Consider the following 24097-nt stretch of genomic DNA (forward strand, 5'->3'; position numbering starts at 1 on the left):
CTCTAAAGTATAATTACACAAGATTAAACATTGTGGATTTTCTTAGTGGATAAAAAGGGGAACTATATTGTAAGGCGCAATAATACCAGGTGTAGTTCGACATCCGTGCTGTAATATCTTCACTTTACTGTGCGGATGTCAAACTACTCCTGGTCTGTGCTGTGTTTACGTGACGCATACGGCACGCATGAAGACCACACACGTACAAATGAACTCGTCTAAGCTAAGGCAAGAACATATCTCAGTATGTAAAAACGGTGGCCAATTCCTTTAACATGTTGATCCTTGACTATGTTTTCATCACAATACATAGAGGCCGATATGATGCGCGATACAATATATTCTACACTATTCATTATGATCTGATATTAAAAAGAACTGGATGAATGAACTGAATATGAAAGCGCGAGTTTCCAAAAGTTATAAACAAAAAGTAAACCAGTCTGACACTGAATAAACATTTGTAAAAGTGCAATGGTGCATGAAAAGTATGTGAAAACAAATGTACAATTTTAGACCAATCAGCGCCAAAGTTGATAGTAACAACACCAACTGTAAGTGAAAAAAAAAGAATAAAATAAAGTTTTGTCCATGACTGAGTGTGAGTGTGTCACCAAAGGCATGAGCGATGGCAACTGTGTAAAAAGCAGTCTCCTTATTATTTATGCCATCGAAGTATTTCAATATGTTTTTTCCAATGCTGTATTCTCGCATCACAACGACGGATATAGAAGAACCATAAATTGTCCCACCTCATGGAGCTTTAGTAATAACATTAATCACCATTCTTAGGTTTGATAGTTGGATAATTCTTATGAAAGTACAACATAACACATAAAGGAGGCTGATTGAATGGACCACTCTCCCACTGAGCCGCAGCAGGTTTGGTGCATAGAGCGACAAAAGCACCAGGCAATTTATCACATGGACTTCTTTTGTGTGCAGGTGGTGATTTTTTTTTCTTTTCTTTTCTTCTCTTTTCTTTTCTTTTCTTTCTTTCATTTTGCACATTTATAAGAATAAGAACTGCTTTCTGTTCATGGACAATAAATCAATGCTGCCCATACACAACAGTCAACAGTCTATTTATTTGCTTATCTGGTCGGGACTCGGGACAGTGCACGTTAATAAACACACACATGAGACAAATGCATGTAAACACGCCATGTCACACTGTGGCCATGGGCTTTTTGTACATGTTGAACCCGCAACCTTCTTGCTGTGAGGTAAGAAAGCCAACCACTGTGCCACCTCGATGGCCCAAAGTAAAGTAGACAGACCTTCATGAAGTTCCCTCCACACCAATCACTTAGAATTCTTTAGTGAAATGACCTAATTACTGATTAATTGTTTTCTTGATTGACAGGTCTAGCAATTATGGCAACTCTTTGGGATCAATATCAAAGTCATGTATGTATGGGTTTAGAGTTTCTGCATAAACTACAATCAGCCAATGATAAGGACAGTAGCATAAACGTAGGTCTCATAGCAGTCGTAGTAATAGTAGTTGTGCAGTTTTTTCCCCCAAAGATTCACATACCACTGTCAGACCCAATGATTTTATTGAAACTCCAGCACATATCATAGATGGCTCAATTTGCTCACTATCATCACTGAATAATACTAGACACAAATAAGGCTTTTCAAGTATCAAAAAAACAACCCACAGATTCACATTTTTTGGTGACATTTTCAGGGTGGTCGACCGGCACAGCCACTTTCATTGGTGATCAAGGCAAGTAGTATCTTACATACAGTGACCAGAGTGTTTTGTTTGTTTGTTTGTTTTTTTATTTATGCCAACTCTTCACACTCGCATCTTGTGTCATACGCAGGGACAAGAGAGGTCGAGATTGCATTTAGGAACTGGCATGATCATTTCTAACCACCACATTGGAATTGATGGCTACAAATATGAACAGAAAAAAAGTCTATATACAATATTTTCCACCCATAATCTTCAAAACCTGAGGAGTGTCTCTCTTCATTGGTGTTTTTGTGACTGCTCGGTTTCTTCCACTTTCCTTCATTTCCACACTGACGTCTCCGAAAGGCAGTTGACGTCAGATTATGTATTTTTTTTCTCGATATTAATCTGGACACGCAGACGTATCCCATCCCGTTCTGTCACAAAGTTGCCAAAAACAGAATGATGAAAATATATTCATTACTGAGTTTTGATGGAGCTCCCCTGCAGGCAGCTTGGAGCATCAGTGAAATTCCACAGCCTTGAGCTCCGTCTCCGTCTTTATATATTCTACATGTTTTTCTAACACTTTAATCTGACAAGTCTTCACATTTCTTTAGAGCAACAAGAAGTTCATTGTCTTGTGATAATTGGCCCGGTGACGGCGCTGAAAATTAGAAGGGAAAAAAAACAGAGAGATAATAACATTTTCATACATTTTCACAGTGGAAAAAAAAGTGTAAGGTATGAAATTCGTATAAGAAGATCCAGCTGACCTGCAAATGAATCCTTGCATCAGAGGTGTTCACAAGCGTCTCGTTCCCAGTGTGCTAATATGTCGATGTAGGGTATGGCTGTGAATTCTGAGGAGAAAAATTGGGAAGTTAGATTAGTGCGTACTTACTGCTAAGCAACAAGTTAAAATTGATAACATTCAAAATATTTACTTATTTTCCCTTAGTTTATTTGACTTTGTACTTAAAGAGTTTATAAGAGTTTGCTTTTTTGCAATGGAAGGAAATTTGTCCTCCTTTAGTGTATGGCAAACTCAGGCATTTGTGCCTTGAATTATAAAGCAGTGGGAACAATTTTATGAACATGCAGGCTAATTTTCTAGCATTTCTGTGAAAGTGACCCTGAGAAGTGACCCTGCAAGTTGTGAAATGCGGCGATAAACTCGTCCATATGAAGAATTAGGACGCTACAAATACTGTATGTTAGGAATGAGTTTGGACCACAACTAACTTTAAACAGGTTGCATTCACGTGACATCGCAATCCACTAAAGAGCCTGTATTTTAAAATTGAGGTGGAGGGAAACAGCTTCTAGTCTTAAAATCATTGCTAATATCTCTGTAATTCCTGGGCCAACTCACATGAAAGAAAAACTGTCGAAAAGTTCAAAGTCATCTCTTCCAGCACATATGAACACATGTCTGGTTATAGTAGAGACAATATTGTTGTGTGTGTGTTTGATGTTGGCCGGTAGAAAGAACTTTCAGCCATAACATTCATATGTCAAGTTTATGAATCCAATCACTATCAAATAATGATCAGAGAAATCATTTGGACATTTCTTTCAAAAACTGTTTCTCTCCCATAGAGGTGTATTGGCGCTTGCCCTCCAACTGAACTAGAATGTTATAACGTGAACGCAACCTATTATGACCCTAATCAGGTGTCATTGGGAAAACCTGTTTTATTAGTCTGGCGTTATAAGTGATTTGCCTCAGGTGCACTGTGGAGCAGGTCAGACTGTTTTTAATGCAGTGTAGCTGATGCCATAGAAAGGTGCTAGCCTTGCACTAGCCTAGCGCCACAAAACTCTTCAAATATAAGAACTGCATGAATTAAAAACATCTCCAGAAATCAACAACACTCTGGATAACTAGGAAATGAGGCCCTGTGTCAAAAATCCTGAAATGTCCCTTTAACATCAGAATCACCTAACCGGAGGATTAAACTAGTGTGTATGTTTTGGGCTGATAGGGGAAACTGGAGCACCTGGAGTAATAGATACAGGCGTCATAGAAGGGGGCGTGGCTTCGCCCAGGGGGAAAATAGAATCCTTTGGGAAACACAGTTTTTCCACTCTTTTTAGCAATATTCTGGCGAAATATAAAATTATTTATCACATACAAATAATGTCAAGTCTAAATCGGGTCCATATGGATGTTTATTCACAGCAGATTGTTCAGTAGAAGCGAAAAAACGGCAGTTGTAGCGATCTACATGTAGTATCATGTTAGCATTCTCTGTTATTTATGTATTTATGGGCTGTTGAACCACTTTGCTCCTCTCCATGTCTTTGTATCTTTATTTAGTACAAAACTATGTTCATAATTCAGTGTTTGATAAAGTAGATTTTTAAATAATTAGAGAAAGTTTAGATTTTACTGTTTTCAAACATGACCATATATGGCCAATTGCAGAGTCTGTATCTATTCCATTCAGACACAAAGAGAACATGCAAACACAGAAAAGTGTCATGGGAGAAGAAAGTGAAATGTGCTGTTTCAATCTGACTACTCTTGTATAAAAAGACCAGATTTATCCAAGTGAGCTATACCTGTATAACTTTTCACTTTGTTTTTGCCAGATGTGTGAGCGAGTGTAAAGGCACTGCTTAAAGGCGAATTAAAGCACAGTTCTGCCAAGTGCCAATAAAAAATGTGTTGACATGTTGCTAGATGCTAGTTCCCACCAGTATTTCCTACTCAGTCTTAAATGTTCCCATCTTTAACATGTTCAGTATCGAGTTAAATCTTTCTGTGTGAAATTTAAGCCATTTGAACTCATATAGAGATCCACTTTTTGCAGTAACAAGTGTTGAGTCAGTTCAGATAGCAGAAACAGCGGTTGTTGTCGATGCCACAGTCAGTGTCGCAGCGCTGTGCATTTCCCGCCCACTGTTCGGCTATGATATCTTGTTTCCCTTCGGTCAAGTGAGGTTATCTTACCCTTGTGGTTTTGATCTTGTTGCCGGCGTAGCACATCCAGCCCGAGTTGTCAGGCAGCGTCTTGCATTCCTCTCCCTCCAGGCAAGGCTCCATCTCGCACCACCACTTCCCAATTACTATGGACGCTACAGGCAGAAAATACCAGAACAGAAAAATAACAGTGTGTTAGAATTCACCTGGACTAAAGGCCAAAGACGATTAAAAAATGGAAGAGGGGGGGTCATCCGGAACATGTTGACATCTATTTCAGTTCAGGTTTGGCCGTTGTTTAATCCTTGGATCAGCCACGGTTTAAAGCAGCCCCAAAGTCCAGCGTGGTGCAGACCCCCTTACAGTGCACTTCCAAAGATCTGAATATGAATTAGCTTGTTTCAAATAATATACTTTTTATAGCTCCGTTTTGAATGTTTTTCAGAATAATAATATACATATTTCCATGGCACTGCAACAGACCTGGTAATGAAAAACACTGCTACTGTATGTAAAGAGAAATTTGCAAGAATACGTTGAGTTTTTTTAATGGCACATCTGTTTTTGCAAATGAACTCTTCAATATTCATATCATACATTTACATATCAATAACAGTGGCTGTAGGCTAAATGCTAATTGTTGTTAGACAGTAGGCATACAATTAATGTCAAACTCAGCATATCAATTGATCAGTCTTTATTTCAGATTCAGATTCAGACCAACACAAGGCATCCAGAGACACCACACCTCCATCCAAAATAAATATGGGTTAAAAGCTAAACTAAAAAGGTGGGTCTTGAGCCTGCTCTTAAAACCCTGAACGTTCTCTGCGGCCCTGAGCTCCTCCGACAGGCTGTTCCAGAGGTCAAGGCCGTTACACTGAAAAGACTTAAGGAATAAATAGGGGCCAAAAAGGTACATAAGGTAAAAGCAGTTCTGAAAGATAAGATATTTAAAAAAACATTAACTGGTCTATGTCAGGACACGAGCTGCTGAATTTTGAAAAAGTTGTAAACCTGAAATATTCTTATTGGGAAGACAAGAAAGCAGGGCATTAAAGTAGTCGATATGACTGGTGATAAAAGCGTGCATCAGCATCTCCGTGTTGGCCTGAGAGAGAAAGAGGCAGACTCTTGCTATGTTCTTAAGGTGGTAAGCCTGTGAGCTTGTGAAGTAAAGAAATAAAGTGGACAATGACATAGTTTAGTTCTGGTTTAGACCTGCTTTAGTTTGAACTGTGAGTTAGCCTTACCTGAAAACTGTGGACCATCCGCTAAGGACCAGCTATAGTCTACCCATCCAAGGAAATTGGATCTCTCCTTCAATGTGGTTCATCTGGAAGTTTCTCTTTTTTCATTCTGGATTTTTTGAGTAGTTCCTCATTGTAAAGGAGGGTCTAAGGATGGGGCAACTATCCATTTTACATTTTCCTATTAGTAAATCAGTAATATTTGTGCAGCCTCGTGAGGCAACTTCGGTTGTGATATTGGGCTGTACAAAAACTATTTGACTGGATTTTGCCCTGGTTAGTTAAAGTTCAAAGTAGATTCTAATAGATTTACAGCTATGGCCGTCATTCATGGCATCTTTAAAATAATATTCGTGAAACATTTAAAAAAGTTGAGAAGGAGTCAGAAGGAGCAGGAAAGGTGGGCGGTTGAGTGCTTGTAGGACTATACTTTGACCTATTAGTCAGACCTCATAGGACTGGAACCGAGGCTTTTCAACGAGTGAGTGGATTGGTAGGTGTGACTGTGACTTGACTTTAATGTGGACCACACTGGTGCCTTCAGGAGCGAAAATTGCCTTAAATACAGGGTAAGTAGACAGAAATGGCTGGTAATGTGTGACGCAGGAAAAAAAATAATCTTTTAGAGCTGACATTGAGAGACTTCTGCCCCCTCTCGTGCTCCGCACCCAGATTGTAGAAATATTTGCAAAAGGGCTCAAGATAAAAGCCGCAGGTGAAAGGCTTCTGCTAAAGCCAATATGCGTTTTACAAAGAGTCAAATCTGTTCAATGCAAGAGATAGAAGCCGTACCGGTGATATTTGTCAAGCTTTGAATAACGGGTTTGACCTATGTAATCAGGAGCCATTTTTGTCGGCTGCTCTTTCCTTCTACATGTTTATCAGTTATTCTTGATTCTTACCCTGTGGCGTTCTTACATTCAGCTGCCATGTTTGACTAGAGCAAAGCGCTTTCCCCCTGTAGATATTCAGTCTGTCACTGTGCGAATGTGACATTATCTTGGGTTATATTAATCTTATCTGGGACAAGACATTGCTTCTCGGGGTAACTTTAAGTCAGGCAAAGCTCTACGAAACATGGCATTTTCCTGATGCGGTTACAATATGAACTCTTAGCGGCGTGATGGGTGTCGTAGGTCTATGCTAAACTGTTTTTTTCCCCCGTAGAATCTGGCAACCCTAAGAGATTGGATCTTGAGAACCAAAACACAAGTCTATAATAATAACATATCTTGGGACGCAAATTCCAAAATGACATATCTCTATAATAGTGAGTGAATCGCCCATACAGTTACATCGGAGTCTAAAAAACAGCAACGGAGCTCACCGTCGACGCACGATGGTCTGTTTCTTGTGGTCCCCGCTACTTTCCCGGGCAGACAGGAGCACTTGACTGTCTGTGAGCGTTCTTCAATTCGATTCTTGTTACAACATCTGTGAGCCGCAATTACCTCGCATGTGCCCCCCTCTGTGAAAAGAACACACAACAAATTGCATCAAGTTCACCTGCTGAGGCATATTCTAACAAGGCAGACAGTAAACACCACTTAACATTCATGTACACAGAGACGGGTAAAGCATAGCATACTTCAATCAATCAGAGCCTCCTCCAACCACGACTGTCTGCAGCGGGTGTGGTCGTTTGTCGGATAATATGACATTTTAGATTTTTTTAGATTTATGTTTTGAAGACAAGACTTCGATCAGGGGTGGGGAACCTCCGAGACCATTTGACCAAGCCCCCAAGGCATTTTTCATATTTAATATAGTATAGAACAGGGTCATGTGATTTAACTTGACATATCGCGCGGCAGTGACTTGATTAACAAATGCTGCATCATGGCGACCGCTAAGAAAAGGAAGGTGGATCTTATTCCAAGAAAAATTGGACGAATGATTTCTCCTTTGTCGAAGTGAAAGGTAAGCCAGTGTGCCTAGTATATGTGGCGAGAGGGGGCTGGCAGTGATGAAGAAGGCCAATCTCCAGCGCCATTACACCTCGAAACAAATGCGTTTGGATCAAATGAATGCTCTTCGTCGGAGTTTGGGTGCCCAGTAAGCAGCTTTCACAAGAAACTTGGAAAACCAGCTTCAAGTAGCAGCATCGTCACTGTCAGCTGACATCAGACGCCTCAACAAAGATAAACTATTTCAGCCATCGCATTATGTGAGTCTGCCATAGAAATGATGATCCTCCATACTATCAGTCCAACCGCAGTGTTGTATGAATGCTATGTCACTAAATTGTCAGGCCCTTGGAGTACTTTATAAAAATGTATTTGGCCCGTGATGTGAAAACAGTTCCCCACGCCGATTTAGAACATAGTGCACACTTAAAAAACGTGTCATAAGCATTATCATTTGAAAATAGAGTCATATATGAACTGCTAGACTAATACAAGAATCACTCAGTTTTGAACATGGAAACAAAGGCACACTATGTTCTCTACAGAGGACCTGAGGTTTATTACTTTGCAACAAAGGTGACCAATGCATTAAGTAGAAAATGAAGAATATAAGTTAAATCACTTGAACTAACTTGATTTTCCTAACTCAATGCTTGTGGTTTTGATACAAAACATGTAGCTGGATCTAAAAGTGTCCCACAACATCTAGCAGTGGGGAGTTACACAAAACACATAGACATGTACAGATGTTTGAAATCGTCACCGTCACAAGGTAATCGCTGCCAGACTCTGTGTGATCTTGTGGAACGCAATCAGACCTGACCTGTGATATCTTTTTCTTTTTTTTGGTCATAGTCCATGTACAGGCTGTTGCAACAATATTTAGGGAAACATAAAGGTTTTGTTATATTTTATCTGCGTCACTGTGTCAACCACTTGCACTATGTCTGTAAACCTTGCACGGCCAATGCTGACATTTTTTCTGATCTGTTTATTTTATACTTTTTATTGTTTATACGTTTTGCCCCTAAAGCTTTTGTAGTCATTGTATATAAGACACCTCTATTTACAATTTAATTGTTTGCACATTTCCTGTCTATTTTGTACACCTTTTTTGAGAGCTGAATGTAACAAGTTAATTTCTCCACTGTGAGATCAATAAAGGTTTATCTTATCTTATGATTTAGTTTGAATTGATCTCACTGACCTAATGCTCCTTTGTCTCCCCAAAAATATACAATGAAAATATGAAATCGGGAGAGTAAACTGCCTGTTTCTGCATTGGGGCAAACAGAGCTATGCAATGAATTATTACAGTGATGTACTAATGCTCCGAGTTGTATGTGCACCTATATTCAACAATTGTGAATTCATGATATTGACATTATTAAAAGAGCTACAGTTTCTGCAGTCCGCTGTATTTTCATAAAAGATGGCGCCTGGAGCCTGTTGAATACATAATGATAGAGAGATGTATGCGAGGGCCAAGTTGAAATAATACATCTATTTAACAAGAGGATGTGCCCGCTTCGGGGTTATATGATCAGCAGAGAGCTCCGCTGTGCATTTATCAACGACTACTGACGGGACGACCTGGAACAACCCTCCACCCAAAAAGACCTCCTGGCCTCTCTCCCTCCCACAGAATTCACTCTCTCAGACACGAGAGCTGTACATGCGCCACATTAGCTGACAATTACAAACGCCCATCAGCGTGGCACTTGATCAAAGAGGACGATGAAGGAAAAGGCAAGTGTGTGGTTCCTGGCTGCTGCATCTGTATATTGCTATGAATGTGATTTAACAGAAAAATGCCAGATCTTTGTTTGACTTTATTTTTTCATGGGATGAATATAAATTGCTATACATAATTAGCATTTAGTAAAACAGGCAAGGTACATATATATTTGTAGAGCACAGTTTGTACACAGGGTATTCAAAGTACTGTACTGAGAAGAACATAAAATTACTCCTAAGCTTGGGACGCATGAGGAATTTTAGTTCAAGCACTCTCCCTGAGTGTGAGAGGGTGTGGCCCATTAACATTACTCTCCAAAACTTCATATTGTATGCATCAAACAAGAAATAAGATTGTTGCTTGCGATTTGAGTGGCACTACTGTGGCGACACTGGTGCTCCTCACAGCTCCAGCGCTCTACCACTGGCTAGTGCTGAAGCTTCCAACCGGCTCCTGTGGCGCCTTTGAAACCAGGATTCCACCCGCATTTATTTGTGTCCTGCTTACTGCAGACAGAAGAAAGGACGGCCCTGTTTATTTGAGTCCTGATGGTCCTGACCTCACGGTTAAGTGTGTGGTCACTCATCATGTCTCGCACTTGTCAGAACTGTTTAATGGCTTCATACGAGTGAAAGATTATTAATTACCTAAATGCCTTTGTATCACGTTTTAAAATGACAAAAGATTTTAAAATCAAAAAGAGAGATGGGGAGCGCTTCATGGATCATCATGGTAAAAATATAATTATAAACTGTCAGGTGCTCATTGTCAGTATTAGGTGACTTAAAGCAGTGCTGAGTTACTTGTTTACCTTAAAAAAAATCCTTTCTTGTCCCTCTGGGAGTATTACAAGTGTTAATGGGATGATTAGGGGGGGTCTTTCATCTCCCCCTGGTGTCTCAGGCCAGAAAACCACAATTGGAGCTTCCCTGCCTACAGGTCAGAGGCCCAATACACACACTAATAGAATCATGATGAAGAAGCTAACAGGCTAACGGGCAAAGCTAACTGTGGGCTAGCACCTTAAACAGTATTTGTAGCCAAGTTTGAGTTAAAAAAAATTATCTCCATTGTATAACTGGATGTACAATATCCCTCTCTCCCTTTGTCTTTCCTGTCAGCGTAGTATTTACTCTCACGGACAATTAATGAGTAAAAAAACCCAACATGCTTTAAGTTCATGCAGTCCTTATATTTGAAGAGTTTAATGGTGCTAGGCTAGGCTAGCGCATGTCTATGGTAACTAGAAGCCTGCATTAAAAACAGTCTGACCTAAGCTCAGTGCACCTGAGGCGAATCACTTAGAACACCAGACTACTCATACAAATGTCTGTGTTGACTGAATCATTTTTGAAATATGACCATTTTCAATTTAAAACAACTTATATTTGAGCAGCATCAGCTTCCTGGTTGTAAGCTACAGCGGAGTGATCTGCAAGGTTACCAGATCTACAGCAGTTTGTCTACCTGTGGCTGGCAGTACTACAGGTGGAATTCACAAAGAAGCTTTCTACAAATCAGATATGTCAACGTTTGGAGGACTACCCGAGGATTTTGGAGAAGTTTTTAATGCAGGCTACTCGTCACCATGGACATAGGAAATGAGGCCCTATGTCAAAAATCCTGAATTATCCCTTTAAAGATCGCTTGAACTGAAATCAAAAGACACAATTGTGGAACTCCGGTGACATTTTAAACAAGTGGGAGCTTATGTTACTCATATTTTGAAATGCATAACCTCCACTGTTCGTTGTGGGGACGTCTGGAGATTCTGCATCTTTTATTTTATATTGTCGGAACTGACATTCAAGGTAGTGCTTCAAAATGAAACGTGTCTTATGTGAGCTTTGGCGTGGTTGTATCATTTGCATATTTAAATATGGTGGGTTTAGAGAGCAGCCTCTGAAGACAGTGTTATACCATGTTAGGATAGAGAAAAAAAACTCACATTGGAGAAAAAAAAAAAAAAACCCGCTCATTAATCATAATCATATCATATAATTTTTCCGCTCGAGTGGAAAATGAGGTCTGCTGTGCGAAATGTAAAATTTAAACAACGGTTAGATGAATAATTCAATTTTAACACATTTACATCGAAAAAAACAACGCGGGACACCCTAATAAAGACGGCTTTAGACAAAAATGTAGGGAATTTAGCATATAATTTCAAAGTGCAGCCGAACTAAGCCATAAAGTAGCTTATAATCAGCAAATGTCAGTGCGCATATGGGGAGATAAAAGAGACTGGTTATGTTTGGGGAAGCTGCTGTCAGGGATTAGGCGGACACATTCAAATATATGACCCCTCCAGGTGCTAGAACAGTCGAGTATCTCTCTTATGTGTTAAAGGTGCTCACATGGCCTAGAGAGAATTACATGAACTTTAAATAGGGAATACAGGTGTTCTCCCACAGGCTCCTACAAACATGCGTTTCTTGAGCTGATGTGTTAATTGGACAGAACTAAGTCAAAGGTAATGTCATTTCTATTTACAGCTTCTTTGGGAAATGTTTCGAAAATCATAGTGCTGTAAAACGAGGCCGTCTGAACAAAAGCCTGACCGTATCGTGTTCTTGGAGCAATGTTGTTCGCTGTCAGATGTGCTCAACAAAGGGCAGGACTGCGCAGAGCTAATCGTGATGTACCAGTGAGAGCAGTGGGGCATCATTTGGAAACAACAGCCCACAGGGGTTCGTTCTTCTTAATGCGTCGGCTTAATTGCATAAGACAGCCCCAGATTTCCTCTTTGATCTATTAAAAACACACAACTCGACAGAATTAACTTGATAGCAGACAGGCGATATTGGTCTATATTTGGAAACCAGAAGTAGGGGTTTCTTCTGACAAATATTGCAATAAGAGTTTGAACATACTTTTGTAAAATCAGCATTCAGGTTGATGTGGGCATTTTAAATTGTGTTAGCATTTGAGAGAAGACTAAAAATTACAGCTGAAGTGCATTTCAAACAAGCTTTTGGAGGTCACAGGCAACTTGGCAGGTTTTGTACCTAATGAGACCCCACAGAGTCAGGATATTCTGTTTTCAGCTGAGGACATTGTATTACTGTGACTTGTATTCTGTGTGAATAGGAGATGAACCATTTGCAAAGGCTGCAATTATTTAGGTGGTATAAAACACAATGTTCTATGTGAAATTTCTACCTCTGTAGTTTAGACCATTTCATTCAACATAAATTTTTTTTATAATTTTGATTTAAAATACCATATTTTACTGAAATTAAGCCGAATATAAAATACAGCATCCAAACTGATATCATTAAACCAGATGTTAAATGTTTTGCACCTTAATTATAATAAATGCTATTTACATTTTGTTGGTTGAGTGATTTTGGGGGTAGTGGCCTGAAAAGTGGGAAAAAGTGGGAACCCCTGGTGGGTTATTTTCAATGGATAACGGGCCTTTGCCAGAATAAAATGTGGATAAATGTATATTTTAGTCTGGGCCACGGCTTGTCACTTGCTGCTTATAGAAGAGTCTCAGTTAAAGCAGTACTAAGTAACTTGTTTACCTTAATAAATCCTTTCCATTGTCTCTCTGGAGAGACTATCATCCCACTTGTTATTGGGATGATTGGGGGCTTTCATCACCCCCTGATGTCAACTGCAACTTCTCTGCCTCAGGGTCAGAGTTGCAATACACACTAATGGATTCCCAAGGAAGAAGCTAACAGGCTAATGGACAAAGCTGACTGCATCACTCAAACAGTATTCACAGCCAAGTTTGAGTGAAAAAATGGATGGAATACTGGAACTGGATGTACAATATCCCTCTGCACAATATTTACTCTCACGGACAATTAATGAGTAAAAAAAACGTAACATGCTACGACACCTGCAGTGGTGCTTATGGCCTCTAGGGGCATGAGTTACTTAGTAGTGCTTTAAGAACCATTATGTAGACCTCCACAAAACATGTTCTGAAAAGCCTGTGATTCTTATTTAGTTCAGCGGCTCATATTTGGGTCTTCTCTATTGGATAACGTCAAAATGAACTGATTTTTGATTTTTAACACAGGCTCCAAATGAATACGTATCTGTCAAATCAATCACAAGTACATTTGTTCACATTTTTCCCCCCAAATCATGCAGCCCTAGATTCAAAGAGCCTCTTGACACTAACCAGTCCTTATTATACAAGGGGTGAAAATGCAATTAGGTTTGGTAGTTTCCCTCTGCCATGCGAGCTGTGCAGGGTTTTTAGACAAAGACTGTGCAGCAGTGACAGGCACTGTTGGAGTTCACCCGTGGCTTCAGTCTGAGTACTACACGCTGTACGCTCTGTGGCCCCATCTTTTCCTGATGAATATTTCAGAGAGAGCAGCGGAGGAACATGGCTGCAAATGAACGCTCTCATCAGGTAAAGGGGTAAAGCCATGCAAGGGTATAATTGTTTTTGCCATTTCCATTTTCTCTATAATCAGAGGCTAAAAGAAAAACAAGGCCCAACTTCAAGGTGCGTGTGTGATGGTATGTGTAGCCCAGGTTAGTCCAGTATTTGTTTAGTGACAGATGGTATTTTTAGGAACCACACCAAACAAGAACGACGTTAAAATCAGTGCTAAATATCCAGGACTGCGACTCAACCAGGGCTCATCCAAGACACTGAGATAAACCAGTTGCTGAACCAGGAACTAAACCAGGACCAAAATCCATATAAATTTGATAGACCTCAGAATTTCAAGTACTCCATTGTATGACCCCGTGATTGTGTGAATGTGATCTCTCGACCTCAACATTTTGATTGACAGGGAATAGGGGTCGCACAGAAATTGCTGTTCTTGAGGTCAGAGGTCGGAGCTGTACCCGGTGCACGGCTGCGGCCTCTTCATTACTGAGCCTTTGAAACAGATGCTGTCACAAAAACAACGGGATCATGTCACACCCGCACAACCCAGCATATAGGTTTGGATAAAATGCAAATGTGTAAAAATGAAATATTTATAGATGCACGCCTTCTCTCAATAGACGTTTGGTTTCATTTTTGAAGTTCTGTGGTAAGAAACAAACATTCAATCTTTACTCTTTATGAAATCTAAACAAAGAATTGTGCACGCTGTTCCACTTTAAAACTGTATGATAGTAACACTGATAGGGCAGTCAAGTAAAAACATACTGCTTATTATATGATAAGCAAGCTATTTGTGTTTGCATTCAACAACTGTTTGCGTATAAATATCTGTACAGCCTTTTGACTATAAACCCTTTTGTAGGTTTGCATTGTAATAAATGACAGCCTTTCCTTTTCTTGAATGATTTGAAGAACTAGCAGCACTTCATAGTTAAGCCCTGTACTTTAAGATTGCAGTGTGTCATGTCCTCACTTTTCCCTAATAGCTCTTTAATAGTGCACAGCTGGGCGGCAGAGTGATGCAGGTGTAATGAGGCGGTGGTCAGAGGTTACAATAAAACTGTCCCTGTGGACACTCCAAAATGACTTTATGACTGCCCTGCAACGCCTGTTCTATTATGAGGCACTTTGCACATTGACTGTAGCTGAAATGTTGGGTTCTTTTCAAATTAGGTGGAAGATCTGACTGAACTTATTAAGATGATTTACAGCATTTCCTTTTTGTGATTTTGTATATTGTGTTTGTAATACATATACTATAAGTTGTATAAATGTGCAGAGATCAAATGGATTTTCAACATATTTGTGAATTTGTCTTATAAAGAGCTTTTGCTAGATCAAAGTCGCTGTGCAATCTCATGCATTATTCATTCCCTTCTCACACTCTGTGATGGCAAGCTATATATGTAGCCACAGCTACCCGGGGTAGATTAACAGAAACTGGGCTGCCAATCAGCATCATCTGCGTCTTCAACCACTTGAAAACTATCTGGTCCTGGTATTCCAACACGATCACCCATTCAGATACTTCTCTGATTCCAAGAGCAGATGAGATTGCACATTCTCAATGTGGTATGGCCTGGTGTTCGAGGGATAGGGGACACTTGAACTGTACTCGAAGAAACCTATGCACACTTGGACAACATGTAGATGCCACTGGAAACCGTGAACCTCCTTGCTGTGAGAAGAGACTCTTCCCAACGCCACACTGTTGTCCAGGCCAGACGCATGCGGCTTAATGGGTGCATCTTCTCACAGCCACATTGTTTTTGTTCTTTCTTTCACAAAGTCAGTATATAATGTACTTCAAAGCCCCGAGCTATAATACAGTCATCTGCACAGATGACAGCAGCCTTTGTCTCGCGCTGCTACAGCTCAGGCAGTGACTCACTCTGTCGCCAACCAAGGTGCATCAAAACCAAATGAATAACAGAGAGTCTGCAAGCATGTTGGAGAGGGTTATAACTAAATTGAATGCATTTTTTTTTCTATGAGGCATGTGCTAAAAAAAAAAAGGGTAAATACATCTAAAGATTAATTTCTCAAAAAGAAAATCCAATTAATTCTATCCCATAGGTTTACAACAATGCAACTGTACTTTGCTTTTTAATGGAATGGCTCTCTTTTCCTCTACTTAAAGAATAAAACCAATTCTGTCACTGGATCTGTTTCAAATTTGAATATTGTTTTGTAGACGATGTAACACCCACATCTATTGGCAAAGCAATCAAACCGGGCATGCCTCAGACACATAACTCTACACGCTTAGTAATGAATGTGGCTCATGCCGCGCCGGACCCGAGTCTTATTTCTTTCCAATGGGATGAAGCAGCCACGGCTCTCTTCATAAATGGTCAGTTTATCTCAATAGAAGTGCCAGTGTGCAGTAAGTAGCCCGGGTGCGTGACTGGCTGTGAGTGAATTAAAGGGAGTCTGGCAGGTTGTCACAGGGAAGTGGGCAGGAATATCGAGGGAGTGGTAACATGCTGATGACAACTGCTCTGTGAGGTGTGAAAATACTTAAATAGGAACATATCATTGTTTGGGAGGAACGTTTCATTTAGGCAGTTTTACCTAAAATCAAAATGCAAATGAACAATGAAAACATGAAACAACATAAAAGACATACTCTGCAGATACCATAGAGCCAGAAGTTCAAATGCCAAAAGTCTGATTAGATGGGTCCCTGAGAAGAGAGTCCTGCATGATCTAGAGCTCACACTTTCATGCAACTATTGTACAAAATTTCATACATCGAATTACAAAAGGTAGATTAGCAAAGCAGTCGTGAGCAAAGATAGAGTTAGTGCCCAACAGCGCCACCCGGGTGTATACGGCTCTGGCACAAAGTTCAACAACATTAAAAAAGTCCCCCAAAAGACTCCTTGGCCTGGACATCATAGACAAGCGGATTTCTTTATCCACGCAGTATTTTAAAACAGGCCAATAATATTATGAAACAGGTCTAAAAATGCGCACCTTTAATCAAGGAAACAATATGCGCATAACAAGCGAATAATGGATCCGAGACGTAGCCATTATTGAACCTCTTCGCTGATGTTTATGAACTCTCTGTTTAAGATGCTGTATTTGTTATGGGGGGAAAAAAAACTAGCTTTAACATTGTACAACAGTCTGGAACAAAAAAGAAACACTAAAGCACACAGTTCCTTCAAAAAACAAAAATGCATACTTTCCTCTGGAGTGATTACAACATTTGACTGAAAGGAGAGGTCAATGCAACAGCCTATGAGCCTATACAAGGCAAGTGAAAGCCTGGGGGACTTAATTTAGCAGGTAACCAGTCCATCTCCTGGGGCTTCTGATGCGTGATTGGCAGCCAGTGGGCACTCTGTGTACATCTTGTTTCGGCATACACACTCTCCTTTATAAGTGCTCCTCCTCCTCCACACCGTGTGACATCTCTCCAAGTAGGGAAAAAGTCCACATTAGGCCCACTTAATTATTTTACAGCTTGAAAATCATTTACTCCAGACGGCAGGTTGTGATTTCCATGCCGCGCCAGTCCGTGTTCTAGCAGCACGCCTGTCACCTTTTTTAATGGGAATGCAACAAGGTGACCCGTAATAGGCTCTCACTCTCCTCGCCGCAGACATCCAAGTCAGCGGGGCTATAAGCAGTTCTGTAGCTGACAGGAAATGGGCGCGCAAGATTAGAGGATGTCAAATTAATGCAGAGGGAAGACAGTGAGAGGCATCGAACATGTGACTGCGTGCTGTCAGAGTGAGTGACTATTTTTTGCCTGTTTTCCTTCTGCGAAAAACATCCCAGCGGTATTATCTAGTTATAGAAGACAAAAAGTGTTCAGGTTCAAGTAAGGATGTCGCAGTGTCGAACTTCTGCGTTAGCCCAATTTACACCAAAGCAGGAGCAGCGTGCAGAAATTACAGCAATAGAAACAATGTAATTTTTTGATTGCCACACCTATTGACATCATTCTGTCAAGAAAAAAGCGAATTAAATGCTTCCGTGTCCTGTTTACACTGAGTTTGATAAGCTTATGCGGCATGATGAAAAGGCAATTTACACGCAAGCAAGGCAGTTCAAAGTGACTACCAGAACATGAAGAACTTATTAAAGTACACAAAATACACATTACACACATTTTAAAAGCAACAAATCAGTACAGCATAAATAACAAGGAAGGAGAGACTTTTTGTTTAAACTGGCCTTCACAGACATGCTCACAAAGCACTTTTACATGGGACAATTTACATTCACCTTATACGCGCTGGAGGTAAGCTACGTTTGTAGCCATGGCTGCCCTTTGGGGCAGACCGACAGAAACGCAGCTGCAAGCATCTGTGCCAATGGACTCTCCGACCACCCCCATTCATTTACTCTCACACTGATATCATTCATCCATTTAGTTTATTAATAGTCACTATAAAACACTTTCAGTTTTCTTATGCACATTCAGTCTGGGTTTAAACATTGTCAGAGTGGAGGCCTGTTTCACGTCTTCATGGAGAAACAAATGTTCCCTCACTGTGTTTAGTCCTGACTCTGGAACCAGCAAGAGACCACTGACCACTAACATGTCAGACATGTAGTTTTGTGCTAGACCATGGAGAGGCTTGTAGATAAGTCTGTTCTCTAAAGCGACAGAAAGTCAATGCCGAGACCTGAGCACTGGACTAATATGATCTTTTTCGTTCTTTATAAAAATATGTTTTTGTTTTGGTTCAAGTGAGGAACATATTTCATAAAGCAGAACCTTGTGGGAAAAGGTCTCACTGCTGAATAATAAGGTAGTTAATGTAAAAGAAAATTTCCACAATAACATTGTACAAAATCCTTATGGGACTTACTCATAGTTTTGCAAATTGACAGCCACATTGCTTTTTGGTCAAAGGGAGGTTTTTTGTTGTTGGATCTTATTTATTTATTTAACAGGGACATTGCACAACAAATGTGTTGCACAGACCAGAGATAGCTACAAGCTATTTTTCATCTGTAGTCCCTGGACAGATGCAAAGTAACAGCAGGTTTATGCAGTAGCCAATGAGCATCTTACTTTAGAGTCCATTTACGATATAAAATACATATAAAGACCGTCTATCAACCACTTCTTCAGGTTAAGTTTGAACTGTTGCAAGGTGCTACTCTCTCGAACAGTTAATGGCATAGAGTCCCAGCTCTTCACCCCTTTCTCTCTGCACCATCCTGTACCATAAAACTTATGGGTAAAAATATCTCTTTTGTCTCTGTCCTCAACCTATAATGTGCTTAAGTAATTTCTATAGGTTTCCAAAGTGTTTTTCTATTTTCCCAAAAACCTTAAAATAGAACAAGTATCCCAGGAGGCTTACGGTATTCTATTTTTTAATGATGTGCCCGTTTGTGGTGTGAGAAATAACAAAAGTTTAAAACAATCTTTCTTTAATAAAAAGAAATGTAACAAAGTTTATTTCTTTTATACTGTGCACAACTGTGGACTTAGTATCTTTTTTCCCCATGTGCTTTTGTGCTCTGTGCATTTTCACAAGCTGCTAGACCAAAATCAAAACATCTTACAATTGAAAGAAAAGGCCCAGTTACTTTTCTGAAAACTGCCACTATCCGTGACAAATAAAATCATAAAAATTCATGAAATATGCTGGGTGGCTCTGACAGAGTGTCACACAAGGAGGCTCTAAGATTTGTCCTGTGCAGTGGGCCAGAGAAGGCTGATGCTTTATTGAAATGCACAATGACTTTTTGGAGAGCAGAGTGGCTGTTGTTTTAAGATGCATGAAAACTGCATGAAAAAGTGAAGCCGCGTGCAGCTCTGGTCGTGTTTTTTTTTTTCATTTGCATTGGCCGCCTCATGCCTTCATAAACGAGAAACTGCAGATTTTAAAAGACTTAATAAACACTTGAGTCGGCAATGGCAATGACTTAGAAAAAGGTATTGGTTTTATAGTGGTGTATAGAGGCTTGTTGAGAAAAGAATATTGCAATGGAGTAGAATAATAATCATAAATTATGTCTTTATGTACTGAAAACACAATACTTGATTGGCAAGGTGACAGTGAGTGAAAGTGAGGTTTGTGTGTGCTTTTTGTTTACCTAACTTCAGTCTATCCCCGGGCAGCTGTAGCTTTATGCTATAAAAAACAAATAATATTGGCATTGTAAGACCAATCCCTGTCTGTGAAGCTGACAGACTTTTAATGGAGCATTTGCTGCTTGTTTTGCCACAATGTCCGTGAGCAATAACAGGCGCAGCAAAGACTTACGACTGTAATTTGTGTTTTGTAAATGTGTAGCAGAATACCTTACATTTTTGTTGGTGTCGCCTCGTTGTTAAGAAGCGTCAATTAAAATCCTCGTTGTTGGCAAATATGAAAACCCACCCACTCACGGCAACACCGCGATTGGCCCCGACTCTCTGCGGTGCGGACTCAAACGAATGAGTGTTGCACAAGACGAGTTTTTGTGAGTTTGTAAAATCTCAAATCTTGCAGGTTACTCTGGTTTCTATCAACAACGAAACATTTAAATAAAACAGATCATGAACCTAAAGCTCAACATGACCCAATGCTCCCGACAGCAGCATTTAACAGTATCTCAAAAGCAGGGGACATATTAGTCTGTCTCAACCTTAAATCTACACTGAAAGATAGTCGAATTTGTTGATGGAACACAATTTGCCCTTCAGCTATTGGGTTTATTAATCACAATCCAAATATCAACAAAGTTCCTCCATGTGACACTTTTCTGCCCAAGCAGACAAATTAAAACCAGCAAAGCCGTACACCGATTCTCCTGTCTGTGTAATGTCATTTATTTTTAAATGTCACACAGCGCCCGACTTTTCTATCTAGCCTTTTCGCTGCCTGGCAAATGTCCAGAACTGCTAATGCATATTTTTAGATCGCCGGCACTGATGAAAGCCCTTAAACTCTGCACACAAGAAAAAGAAGCAGCGACAGAGAGGAGTGAGAGAACCTTTGGAGAACAGCTGCTCTGTGTCAAGCCGCGCTCTGCTGGGTAGACAGACCGCGCGGGGGGTCAATGCGCCTGCTACATGTAAACTGCGTAATAAAGCCAAATGCAGCCACTAAATGACCTTTCAGGCTATGTGACATGTACGCTAAAGGCTCCACGGCAACAATTATGCACAAGCTGCTTGTTGTCAGTGCGAAACATGATGTGATCGCCCTTTAACGTATGAAGGTATCACTATAGAGCAGACTGAACCATTCACCCACTCTAGTCGAGAAATGAGGATAATTATGATTCAAGATAATTACAATAATACAAATAATAATCATTATAATAATAATGATCATTATAACGATATATTAATGATATTATGTACAATATTCTAACAATAATAATAGTTAGAAGAAGAAGGAGAAGAGGAAAAAGGAGGAGGAGAAGAAGAACAAGGAGGAGGAAAAAAAGGAGAAGAGGAAAAAGAAGGAGGAGGAGGAGGAGAAGAAGAAGAAAAAGAAGGAGGAGGATGAGAAGAAGAAATAGGAGGAGGAGAAGAAGAACGAGGAGGAGAAGAAGAAGGAGAAAGAGAGGAAGGAGAAGAAGAGGAAAAAGAAGGAGGAGGAGAAGAATAAGAAGGAGGAGGAGACGGAGGAGAATGAGAAGAAGAAGGAGAAGGGGTGGTAAAAGGAGAAGAAAAAGAAGAAGAACAAGAAGAAGAATGTGGAGAAGAAGATGAAGAGGGTATTGCGTTTTATTACAATTGTTTCATGTGCTACGCTGCTCTTATAATTCATTCACTCCACAATTGGTGGTGGTAAACTGCCCCGGGGCAAACTGACAGACGCGAGGCTACCAATCGGCGCCATCGGCCCCTCCGACCCCCACCATTCACTCACGTTTACGCCACACTCTCACCAGCAAAGTCGGTGACAGTTTTGCCCCATTTTAGCTTTATTAGACAGGAGGGTCAGGGTGAAAGAGGGTGGAAAGAGGGGAGACTACTAGTACTACTTATAAGACTACCTGCTCTACAACATGAGCCGCTGTCGCCTCATTCAGTCACACTCAAACCCCCCCACAATAGCAGTCATATTTATGCATCCAAGGTGGGTGAAGTGTCGTGCTGAAGGACACAACAACAGCATTGCCGAGGGGATTGAATGGTCCACCGTTGCGCTACATGGACAAACCTCTCAACTGAACTCATTCACATTGTCCATCTCGCTTGCTTTACTGTTGCTATGCAAACACCGAGATCACTTTATTGCCAGGTGTAAAAAAATGAATTTTCCTCTGGCTTTCATGATCGCTGTTTGCCGGTGCATGATTGCATTTTTACTTTTTTACACGCCCATATGCCAGTCTCTTTTGGAAAGCTAATTGGAAATAGAGCAAATATGCCAGAAGACTCATAGCATGCCGAGGAGGGTATTATAACGGCCGGAAAAAAGGTATCTGCCATACAACCTGATAAACCCAATATTAATTACATAGCTTATTTTTCATCCCACCGTCCCCCCTTGGAACCAATTAGTAAGTTGAGATGCTTCTTTTCAATTTAATGAGGTCTAAGTAATGATAATGAATTTCAATATTCCTGCCAAGCATTTAAAACAGGCGAGAGGGCCCACAAAGGAGACGCGATAGAGTCAATTTTCGCAAATCATTCCAGAAAAGTCGGTGTTCATATTGAGAAAAAGTCAAAATGAAGAAATATTGAGATGTCGTTTTCAGTAACAGATGCATCAGTCAAAAACCCGTTATTATAAAACTGAACTGAAGGAACAACCCCCGCCTAAAATACTAAACCTGCAGTATTAGCATTGTAAATGGAATATAATTCACTTTGCTACTCCCATACCTTACCTATTGTGTGGGGTGATACTCATCAGAGCACAATTAATCCTTTTAATCAGAAACGAGCAGTGTGGATCATTCACTGGGTTGGTTTTCTGGAGCATACTCATAACCTGTTCAGTCAAAGTTGCTAAAATGTAAGGATCTTTTTTAAAATACAATATGTAATCTTATATAAAGCATTCAACACATTATTACCGAGTAACCTACAATGTTTTGTTTTTTTATATAATGTGAGAGAAAGCCTAGGATTTGAGAGGATATGGAGATTTTTCCTTTGCCGTGGGCTCAATCCACTCGGAAACGTCTGTGTGTGTCTGTATGAGTAAAACTTTGGAACAAACTGGATATACAACTCAAGCAATGTCAAACTATTCATGAATTCAAACTGTTGTATAAACATAGAGTCTGGTTGAAATATATAGAAGAGGGTCTTTATTTAATAAATTATCTTCTTCCCACTCCCTTTTGGGCAGAGTTGATCATTGTTGTGTGTTGTTGTCTGTGCTACATGTGTATTGTCTGCGTTGTATTCCTTGTGCCACTGCCTGAAATAAATGAATAAATGAAAAAAAAGAAGAATGACTATAATGTTTAGATCACTGGTATGACATGGGAAACCTTCTTAAACTCACTACAACAAAACAAAACCACATCCCTGTTATATTTCAACGCAGTATTCCTCACATAGGTCTGTTGATAAAGCATTGTCATGAGCAGCAGAGGTATGAGATATCAAAATCTTTAACAAATTAACATATCAATCATTTTTAACAGAGGCTTGCAGCTGAAAATGTGATCCACAGACAGAGGGAAAAGGGACGTAATATTTCAATGTGTCATGTTATACAGCTTCGTCTGTCTGACCCCTCAGTCATGGTTTTCAAAAAGTGGTCACCAAGTTTTTGGACTGAAAAGATGTTCAAAGAAGCTTCGTCAATCAGGTCATGCTAAATCCCAAAGAAGAAAAGACAACTCTGAGATCAACTCCATGACAGTAGCCAGGCCAGCCAGCCAAGCTCACTCATACGTCTTTGAAAAGAATTGGAAAAGCGTGTAGTCTTGGTTGGCCAGGCGACTTTAACAACACAATAAACCAGTGTTAACAACTGGGAAGCTGTCAGGACCCTAATCCTGGAAGTCACGACCACAATGGGAAGTGAATTGCTTTATTTTATCATGTATACTGTAATAAACATTAAATAAACCTATAAACCTGAAATGATGACCAAAACAACTGTTTCAAATGTTTCTATACTTTTATAGAAGATCAATATTGAAAGAAATGTTCCCTGGGAAAGCCTCACGACCCACTGAAAATGCCTCTGCAACCCGCCTTTGGGTCCAGACCAGTGTAAATCCACCGCAGTAAACCGTTAAATGACAGAAAACGCCTTTTAGTGTAAACAACCAGG

General features: G+C 40.1%; 1 protein-coding gene across 1 annotated transcript in view; it reads right to left on the reverse strand.

The window, feature by feature from the left end:
- Positions 1 to 1322: 1322 nt before the first annotated feature.
- Positions 1323 to 24097, reverse strand: part of LOC306965072 (chemokine-like protein TAFA-1) — a 42004-nt gene continuing 19229 nt past the window's right edge. The window contains exons 3-6 of the mRNA XM_079559316.1: positions 7194 to 7334; positions 4647 to 4771; positions 2464 to 2550; positions 1323 to 2354 (exon numbers count right to left, since the gene is read on the reverse strand). Of these exons, the coding sequence (XP_079415442.1) occupies positions 2518 to 2550; positions 4647 to 4771; positions 7194 to 7334 (299 nt within the window). The 3' untranslated portion in view covers positions 1323 to 2354; positions 2464 to 2517. The remainder of the gene's footprint in view (positions 2355 to 2463; positions 2551 to 4646; positions 4772 to 7193; positions 7335 to 24097) is intronic.

Source organism: Gobius niger (assembly GCF_951799975.1).
Source record: "Gobius niger genome assembly, chromosome: 6".
In the NCBI taxonomy this organism is placed as follows: Eukaryota; Metazoa; Chordata; class Actinopteri; order Gobiiformes; family Gobiidae; genus Gobius; species Gobius niger.